At 40.1% G+C, this 10,498-nt stretch overlaps 1 protein-coding gene across 2 annotated transcripts; it reads left to right on the top strand.

Moving 5' to 3' along the window:
- The first annotated feature begins 2,164 nt into the window (after positions 1 to 2,164).
- Positions 2,165 to 7,673, top strand: nsun5 (NOP2/Sun RNA methyltransferase 5). Of its 2 annotated transcripts, none has more exons than XM_086106009.1 (6): positions 2,165 to 2,557; positions 3,004 to 3,715; positions 4,286 to 4,493; positions 5,462 to 5,626; positions 6,418 to 6,581; positions 7,202 to 7,673. In XM_086106009.1, the coding sequence occupies exons 1-6, from the start codon at positions 2,345 to 2,347 to the stop codon at positions 7,234 to 7,236; spliced, it is 1,497 nt and encodes a 498-aa protein (XP_085962135.1). In that variant the 5' UTR covers positions 2,165 to 2,344; the 3' UTR covers positions 7,237 to 7,673. The 2 variants fall into 2 exon arrangements, with proteins under 2 accessions (XP_085962135.1, XP_085962143.1); XM_086106017.1 differs by having other exon boundaries at positions 6,418 to 6,645.
- Positions 7,674 to 10,498: the final 2,825 nt, after the last annotated feature.

The following is a 10,498-nucleotide window of genomic DNA, read 5'->3' as shown; positions in this document are numbered from 1 at the left end:
TTTTTATTTTTACGGTTTTAAGAATGCCGCACCGGACTACAACTACACGGAGTGAATCAAAATCAAATATATTGGCCAAGTACCGGTATGTAAAAAAAACAACAACAAAAAAACCCGGAATTTACTTTCCCAGTAACAACAACCGGCCCAGACGAACATAAACAAATCAATGCCCAACAGGGGGAGATGGAACGAGCGGTTCGCTGTTAAGTACAGTACCTGATAACTTGATGTGAAAAGAAAACAATAGGACAGAGGAGGGGGAAAACCCCCCGACAGACTTCAACCATTCTGCTTAAGTGAGATCATGTTTTTTGTTTTGTTTTTTAAACAGAACGTATTAGTACTGTGCATACCTGTCAACTCATACGGTTTAGCCATAGTTCATACGGATTTTGTGGTGAATCTTACGCATATGGCCGTATCGCACAAATCATACGGATTCTGAAAATTTCCGGGTTTGGAGTTGGTGAAAAAAGTAACGCAGGAATACAAATCTGAACACAGTAATGCCACTAAGTACAATGATGATTAGACATTAACCAGACATTGTATTATGGAGATCTACAATAAATATCATTGAACATTTCGTGGGGGTTTTTTCTGCCGTTATTTTGACATATAAAATGCGTTGGTATGTTATAAGGATTTTTTGCTCTTTATAAGGATTTTTTTGGTAGTTTATACAGGTTGGCGCTCCGAAAAGTTGACAGGTATGACTGTGGTCCTTGGGCACAACCGGGTTTGTACCCCTGATTTAAGGGCTACGTTTAGCTTTAAAAGTTAAAATGGATTAAATTCGCTGTTTAATTGCACACGAATGCACCTGAGTTATTTTAATTTTCCGGTACAGTATTTATATTTTGGTGAGAAAAAGAAAATGTTGAACAACAATACATTGAATGAACTGTACCTTACACAAAACTTAGTTCGTCAGGCAGCAATTTCTTCTAAGGTACCATCATAAATAAATCTTTCACATTTATTTTAACAGGCGTTCAAGCCATGCTGTATTAATTCGTTTTTTTAATTAAATCTTTATTGAACAAGTCAGAATACAATTCTCAGCAAACAGAGAACAAAACAAACGTGCTACCAATGCATACACATTACAAACGTTTAAACAAAAAAGAAGAAAAAAAAGGAAGCCAGGGGATTTTTTGACAAAAATTTCAAATAAGGAGCATATAGCCAGAGTCTTAACAGCTTTTTTGTTTTTGGAATCCATAATAGAGCTCAGGTACTGCTTTGTTTCTGCTTCAAAAATTAAGAAAAGAGGTTTTGAATGATTCCATCTGGATTTGTGGATATGGAATTTAGCGAGAATGAGTATTAAATTTATAATGAAGGTTTGTTTTGTGTTTTTTTCCTTATTTTTGTAGAACCCAAATAGTACATTTTTCCAGTATAGCATAAAGTCAGAGTCAATATGTTCAATGATAAATCTGGATACAACTTTCCAAAATGTGTTGGTATACTGGCATTGCCAGAACAAGTGAACCATTGTTTAAGGGTACATTCCACAAAATGAACAATCAAAAGAGATGTCTTTCTTGAACCTAAGAAGATAATGCTTGGTGGGATAGTATTTGTGTATCATTTTAAAAGAGATTTCCCATACTTTATTAGTCAGGAGGTATTTGTATGGGAGAGACCAGATTTTTCCCCAGTCTAGATTATCAACAAAGCAAGACCAGTAGGTAATAATGTGTGGGATTGTTGAAATATCTTTTTGGAACAGGGATCGTATATTACGGTTGTTATTTCTGATTGATGTTGACGTAAAACAGGATTTGCCGATAGCAGTCATTTTGGGGTCCAGGGTTGGTGTGGAGGTTGTTCTGTCCACCCCTTTCAAGAGGGTCAAGATTCCAGAAGGAATAGCATCCATGACTGTAGCAAATTCTTTTGGGGTGACCGGTAGATTAAATTTCTTTAAAAATTCAGAGTAATTTAAAAGGTGACCTTGATTATTGATTAGTTGACTGACCAGGACTATTTTATTGTTGAACCAATTATGGAGAAATAATGATCTATTCTTGTATAATATGTAACGATTATTCCAGATAAAGCATTTATGAGGGGAAAATTATGTTTGTATTAATTCGGTTACTCTACTTATTCACGCAAATGGTGACGTCAGATGCGTGGTTCACTTCCGGGGTTATGCCTACGAGTTCCTGCACGTGTTTGGCAATATGTTCGTCCAACTTGTGAAACTAATGCCTCTCGCCATGTTCGTTTCTGTGTATTAGCCTGAACAAGATCAGTAACGGTACGCGTGGACGCATCGAACGCCTTTTCATCGCGAGGCTGTCGATCTAGTGGAAGGGTTCTCTTCGCCATGGCGCTGTACACGAAAGCCGCCGAGATCCTGGACAAGGTGGAAAAGCAGCAGGGTGCGCTCAAAACGCTCGTGTACGAAAGTAAATTTGCCAACATCAAGCAGCTCTTCGCTCTGGTCTGCGAGGCCCAGAAGTTCTCGTCCATATTGGAGGAGATCATCGTATCCACCAAGCTGCTGAAGCACACTAAGCTGAAGATGCCCTTGGCCAAGGTGTGTAAAGGAAGTTTTATATTTGCTTTCGTAAAGGGTGTTTCAGTGTGTTCCGGGCAGGGTTATAATAACTTTAGAATTTGTTTTATGTTTGCGTCGTGACATATCTTGTATGATGCAAAAAGTCACATGACTTCCGGCTAACAGCCTTTGCTGTCATACTGAGATAAATATATTCAAAATGAACCCTAAAGGCTCATGTAATAAATTATTTGACAGTCCAAAATGAAGGACATTTTTCTGAAACTATGGATAGTTTTTAAAATGTAGCTTTTCTTTTTTTTCCATGAATGAAAATGTTTTTTCAGCTTTATTATTAGCTATTTTGTTTGTTTGTTTTAATTAACTAAAATAACATTGGTTTGAGCCAGGGCTTTCAGGAGTGAATGGTAACACTTGAGTTTATTCTGTATCTCCGAATGAACACGTTTTTCCCCCCACAACAGGTTCTAGTCTTCGACCTGCTCATGGGCCAAGGCCTCAAGTGCGGCGGGTCCTGGAAGGCGCTGATCATGAAGCATCGCTCCAGATTGCAGGCGGCGCTCGCCCTTATGAAAGTCAAGAAGAAGGTCAGCAAGAATGAAGACTTGCTCGCCAGTAACGTCCGACAATCTGTTGGAGACCAGCTGCCCAGGTACGTGCGCGTCAACGTCCTAAAGACCACAGTGGAGGACACTGTGGACTACCTCAAGAGGGACGGCTTTACTTACAAGGGGGAGGTTATCAAGTTGGATGACTTGACACTAAAGGCCAGAGAATTTGTGAAGGACCTCCACCTACCAGAGGTACTGGTATTTCCACCTAAAACGGACTTCCATGACCACTTCCTGTACAAGGCAGGCCACATTATCCTCCAGGATAAAGCTAGCTGCCTCCCGGCCTTTCTCCTCAAGGCTCCGCCCGGTAGCCACGTCATCGACGCCTGCGCCGCCCCGGGAAATAAAACCAGCCACCTGGCCGCCCTCATGAAGAACAAAGGCAAGCTCTTTGCTTTTGATTTGGATGCCAAGCGTCTGGCCACCATGTCCACCCTCCTGTTGCGAGCCGGCGTCACCTGTCATCAGCTGGCTAATCAGGACTTCCTGAAGGTGGACCCGGACAGCAAGTTGTACAGCAACGTGGAATACATCCTACTCGATCCCTCATGCAGCGGATCAGGTCCAACAATGTTTTCCCACCTGTATTTAGCCAAGGCACATATTTTACTTTGATTAATTACATTTATTAACCGGCTGGATGATTTAGCCAGCTAATATTAGATTTTTTTTTCCTCTGTGAGCACATATTAAAGGGCAAAGTCTGGATAGTCAAATATGATGCCTGTAATTCCTATCTTTTTTGGTGATGGCTTTCAGGGACCAAGAAAGAAATTCCTCTATTTTTTCTCTTTTTATTTTATTAGCAAAGTAGTCAGTTATGGGAATTTTACTCTGACAAATATGTAAATCGGCCTAAAAAAAAAACCCCATATCGGTTAGGTCCAACACAGTACGAAACACACTGAAATAATGATCTTGCCACAATTTAGTTGCTAATTTATTTACTGAGTCTGCAAATGTTATTGTTATATGAATGACAACCTGTTGTTTTTACTTCAACTCAAAAAAAAATTATATACCTGTATATAATTTTTTAAATGATCAGTTTTTATAGGTTTTAGATGGAAGTGGGAGAAAAAGTTGATTGAAAAAAAATGATTTGCCTTTTTTGTGCACGTGCGTGCTTCAGGGATGGTGTGTCTCCAGGACCGCTCGTCTGCCGACCCTGAGAAGGACGCGTCCCGTCTGGCTTCGTTGGCCTCCTTCCAGCTGCGTTGCCTGAACCACGGCCTCCGGTTCCCCCGTGTAAAGCGCCTGATCTACTCCACCTGCTCCATCCACAGGCAGGAAAACGAGGAGGTCGTAACGGCTTGTCTGCAGCAGAACCCCAACTTCAGGTACGCGCTTTCAATCCAGTCCACCATGCCTCAAAAATTCAAATTTTACGACTGTCACTATTGAATCCTTTGACAACGGATTAGCGATGTGTTAACAACAGATGTGTCTCAAACTTTTCAGTGTAGCTTTCTTGCATTTTAACAGAAATTAATTTTTCATTTCCAACACTAGCTAGCAATGCTAAGGTAACTACGTTCTGACCAGCGATGGCAGATTAAAAAAATAAAAAATACATTACCTTGTCGCTGAGTGACCCGATGGATTTCTGCCTTTGACACGGGACCAGGGTTCAAATCGCAGTCAGGAATGATAACATCCTAGTGGGTATGCTCGACCCCATTTCCCAGCAACTCTCGGTACCAAACTCATATCAACTATGTCAAACATTTAATCACTGTTCTGACACCTGACATAGAAAATTCTCACTGTCTGCAAATGTTACCTTTCCACCAATAGTGGGTGGAAATTAACAGTGAAAAGATTATGAGGGGTTTAGATAGCCTACAATGGAAGTTTTGGGCCTAGAAATGTCTGCGGATGACGTACAATCGTGCCGGCAATGCCTTGGGCAAAGATTTTGCCTTGACCTATTTTTGTGATCGTCGTGGTCAAATTCTTTGACTTTTTGCCCCAGCCCATTCCACTTCTGTCCTTTAGTTATAGTTCAGTGTTTGTTTTTTAATCCCCCCCCCACCCCCATGTATGCTTTAAAAAAAACAGAAACTCACAAACAATGATCTCATTATTGCTTGGCAATTCCTACTCTTACTGGTTTGAAGGCAATATCTGCATGTTTGTTTTTTCCAAAATAAAGTACCGACACCAGGGCATGACCCCGTATAACAGGACTGGAGCCAGCCTCACTTCTGTCCCTTAAACAAATGCTCTCATGTGATTTAAAGCTATATGTCTTCCCGGTTAGACTGTCAAGTGACCTTCTATCTCTTGTGTCATGTGTCCCCCGCAGGCTGGTTCCTCTGCTGCCTGAGTGGCCCGAACGAGGTCTGCCGCCCCTCGCTCAGTGTCTCCGGGCAAGCGTCAACGGGACGCGCACGCATGGATTCTTTGTGGCCCTGCTGGAGCGGTGCAATGAAGCTGAGAATCTGATGCCACAGCTAATGGTCCAAATAAGGTAGATCATGTTGAATTGGAGAAAACTGTAAAGGTAGACATATCTTTCTGAACTTACCCTCTGAACTGTTGTTTAGATATAGATATGGATTAATTTCTCGGTGCCAGCAAAATACCCTGCAAGCAGATGGCGATACTGTAAAATTCTGTCTGTTGAGCGCACCGCTATTTCAACTGCACCCGCTAACTTGCTAAATTGTGCTTTTACTTGTGCCCCACAAAACATCATTGGCATCATACGTGGCACATACCTTGTTGGGTTTTTTTGGGGGCTCTAAATTTCTCCTCACTATGGCTTAAAAGAAAGTGAAAACTATGAGCAAGAGTGTTGTTATGAAGCCAGATCGTATTACTGTTGGGAAAATGAAGGAATAGCTAAATCTAAGAATTATGTGATATCACTCCTCCTGGGACGATCTTTGTGCGATTCCACAGACTTGTTTACTGTGTATTGACCATGGATAAAACTTGTCCAAAATGGCCGCCACTTATCACAATACAAGTGATTCCTAAAGTATACACATACAGGAATCAAAGTTTCTGTGGAAAATATTACCTTGGTTCGCCAACAGTGGAACGATTTAAATTCATGAACACATGTATTTGGCTAGCGAAAATGTCGAATGTACTTTGAATGAACATTTTTGGAGACACCAAGGTTAGCTTGAAGCCAGAACACTTTGCTTCTTATTTGGATAATTTTAACTATTGATTGATTGATTGACATGCTCAACCAAACACTGCACACATCCTAAAGCATCCACTCTTGCTCAATGCGTTTGTGCATTAAAGGCATCCCGAGATGACCTGCCCACCTGCTTGTGAGGAGTTCCATGAAGCCAATCCCAATGAAGCTGAAGCTTTAGAGTGCGAGGACAAAGCAACGCCTGCCGAAGTCAGTGCGCCGGGCGAAAAAAAGACCAGAAAGAGAAGAAGGAAGAAGAAGAAAAGCGCAGGTGTAATCATGGACTTGAACGACTGAATTGTCATTTTGTACACACCAGGATTTCACGATATAAGGTTTTTAAATACATTAAAAACTCTACATGTTACTAAAACTTTCAGTGCCTTTTCTAATGCTCCTCCGGTCAATCTTCCTTGCATGTGAACCAAATATTTCCTCATTGTTTAAACGTCTTTCATTTCCATCGATGAATCAATATTTTTATAGCACTCATCCATATTAGCTGCTGAACATTTCCATACTGGACCGACACCAGTTAGGTATTGGCAAGAAAAACTAATTCTGACTTTACTCCACGAATAGCTCAAGTTTGTGAGAGAGCATCAAGCAAATAAAAAAAACTCGGCGTGAACATGTAGTGCAGATTTCAAAATAACCTGAGGGGTGTGCTATAACCACATATACGAAGGAGCTTTATTTTTTGCAATTTAGTGGTGTGTGTGAGTGTCAGGTATATTTCCATTGTCTTTCTTTGTTCTTCCTGCTGTGGACCCTGCCCTCCTTTTTCACATTACACATTAACATCGTCCATTGTCCTCTCATTCCTCCCACTTTGCCTCGCCCTACTCTCGGCCCCCCCTTAATACTGTACTCTTTCCTCCAATCCGACAGGTGTTTTCTCAGAGCGCCAGCGATGTGTTCCTTGAGCCGGTCCATGGCCTCAAGGACCGACTCGAGGACCGAAGGGTGGTCCTTGGTCCTCCGCCTTGGCCTCGGAGTCAAGTCAAGTCCTTGACTTTGGCCTTGGGTTGCCGGTCATCGGATACAACGAGGGATTAGAGCCCCCAATCCTTCGTCCACAGGTATAAAGTGGGCCAGAGGACCGCAAAAATCACAAAGAAATCAAACAAAATCCATCCAGGGAAACCCACGTTGATAACTTTCTCTGGCGCTTTAAGAGGGGCGAGGCTGTCACTGACAGTCAGTTCAACGTGTAAAGAGCGGCATCACAGTTAGTTTCTATCAGTTGCAATGCATATATGTGAATGACAAAAGTAAATTGCACATTTGTTGAAGGGAATGTAAGGTGCTTCATGAAATGTTTTGTAAAAGATACGTTCATTAAATTTCAACATTTTCCAAATGTTCTTGTGCTTCTTTATATGAAAACAAAGGAAAGAGACATATTGTTTTGGTTGTTTATAGCAAAGTATGGTATAATTTTAATGGTCCGGCCCACTTGACATCTACCGAGGCCGTATGTGGCCCACCATGTGAAATGAGTTAGACACCAGTGATGTATAGTAAGGCGTTTTTAGCCCAAAAAAAACAGCCATGTATAGTAAGGTGTTTTTAGCCGAGAAAAACAACCATGTATAGAAAGGCGTTTTTAGCCGAAAAAAACCCCGACCATGTATAGTAAGGCGTTTTTAGCCGAAAAAACGACGATGGATAGTAAGGCGTTTTTAGCCGAAAAAAACGACCATGTATATAATAAGGCGTTTTTCGCCGAAAAACCCCCCGACCATGTATCGTAAGGCGTTTTTAATTGAAAAAAACGACCATGTATAGTAAGGCGTTTTGAGCCAAAAATCATGACCATGTGTAGTAAGGCGTTTTTAGCCGAAAAAAACGACCATGTGTAGTAAGGTGTTTTGAGCCGAAAAAAACGACCATGTGTCGTAAGGTGTTTTGAGCCGAAAAAAATGACCATGAATAGTAAGGTGTTTTTAGCCGAAAAAAACCCTGACCATGTATAGTAAGGCGTTTTGAGCCGAAAAAAACTACCACGTATAGTAAGGCGCTTTTAGCCGAAAAAAATGACCATGTAAACTAAGCCGTTTTTAGTCGAAAAAAGCGACCATGTTTAGTAAGGCGTTTTTAGCCCAAAAAAACGACCATGGATAGTAAGGAGTTTTAACCCAAAAAAACGACCATGTATAGTAAGGCGTTTTTAGCCGAAAAAAACTACCATGTAAGGTGTTTTTCAACGAAAAAAAACAACCATGTATAGTAAGGCGTTTTTAGCCGAAAAAAACACCCATGTATAGTAAGGCGTTTTTAGCCGAAAAAAACCCTGACCATGTATCGTAAGGCGTTTTTAATTGAAAAAAACGACCATGTATAGTAAGGCATTTTGAGCCGAAAAAAGAGGACCACGTATAGTCAGGTGTTTTTAGCCGAAAAAAACGACCACGTATAGTAAGGCGTTTTTAGCCGAAAAAAAAAACGACCATGTGCATGCAGTAAGGCGTTTTTAGCTGAAAAAAAAACGACCATGAATAGTAAGGCGTTTTTAGGCCAAAAAGATGACCATGTAAAGTACTGTATATAGGAAGGCGTTTTTAGCCGAAAAAAAAACGACCATGTATATAGTCAGCCGTTTTTAGCCGAAAAAAATGACCATGTATAATAAGGCGTTTTTAGCTGAAAAAAACGACCATGTGTACTTTGGCGTTTTTAGCCGAAAAAACACCTTACTCTTCATGGTAGTTTTTTTCGGCTCATAACACCTTACTATACATGGTCGTTTTTTTTCGTTGAAAAACGGCTTACTATACATGGTCGTTTTTTTCGGCTCAAAACACCTTACTATACATGGTCTTTTTTTTCGGCGAAAAACGCTTTACTATACATGGTTGTTTTTTTGGGCTAAAAACGCTTTACTATTCATGGTCCTTTTTTTGGGCTAAAAACGCTTTACTATTCATGGTCGTTTTTTTTCGGCTAAAAACGCCTTACTGCACACGGTTGGTTTTTTTCGGCTAAAAACGCCTTATTATACATACATGGTCGTTATTTTCGTAAAAAAACGCCTTATTATACATGGTCGTTTTTTTCGGGTTAAAGACGCCTTCCAATACATGGTCGTTTTTTTTTTCGGCTAAAAACGGCTTACTATATACATGGTCGTTTTTTTCGGGTTAAAACGCCTTATTATACATGGTCGTTTTTTTCGGGTTAAAACACCTTACTATACATGGTCGTTTTTTTTCGGCTAAAAACGCCTTACTGCACACGGTTGGTTTTTTTCGGCTAAAAACGCCTTATTATACATACATGGTCGTTATTTTTGTAAAAAAACGCCTTATTATACATGGTCGTTTTTTTCGGGTTAAAACGCCTTCCAATACATGGTCGTTTTTTTTCGGCTAAAAACGGCTTACTATACATGGTCGTTTTTTTCGGGTTAAAACACCTTACTATACATGGTCGTTTTTTTTCGGCTAAAAACGCCTTACTGCACACGGTTGGTTTTTTTCGGCTAAAAACGCCTTATTATACATACATGGTCGTTATTTTTGTAAAAAAACGCCCTCCTTATACATGGTCGTTTTTTTCGGCTAAAAACACCTTCCTATACATGGTCTTTTTTTTTTCGGCTAATAACGCCTTACTATATACAGTACATGGTCGTTTTTTCGGCTAAAAATGCCTTACTATCCATGGTTGTTTTTTTTGTCTAAAAACGGATTACTAGACATGGTTGGTTTTTTTGTGTTCGTGGACATGATTACTGGGCAAGAACAAGCTTAGTTGTATAAAAAAAAAAGAGGATCTTTGTTATTGTGGTTTCTGATAGTAATAATGTTGGGTTAGCGTTAGTGGCACTGTTGAAAATTACTGTTGAAAACATTGAAAAAATGAGAATATAGAACAATACTTGCCCCTGGTCTTAAAAGGATTTAGCATGTGCATGTCCTTTCTGCTTAAAGAGCAAAAATCCTATTTTAAATGTCTGTGATTGTGTGTTAGTCCTCTGGAGTGAAGGACAAGAGTCGAGAAAATATTTGTTGTTGGAATTTTTATGAATATATATTTTATTTTTCAACAGGAAGCCTGTTTCACATTTGTTTGCCAAGGCTTGTCATATATTCACATTTCAAACGACGTCACATTATTTGAAACATCGTGTACTTTTGTGCTAGATGTGCTGACCTGTTTATATTCCCTTGTCAGACTGAACAT

This window comes from Hippocampus guttulatus, chromosome 1 (assembly GCF_054856545.1).
Source record: "Hippocampus guttulatus isolate MCC_2025c chromosome 1, RoL_Hgut_1.0, whole genome shotgun sequence".
NCBI lineage: Eukaryota > Metazoa > Chordata > Actinopteri > Syngnathiformes > Syngnathidae > Hippocampus > Hippocampus guttulatus.
Note: the sequence above shows the minus strand (reverse complement) of the source record. Positions and strands in the feature narration are given on the sequence as shown.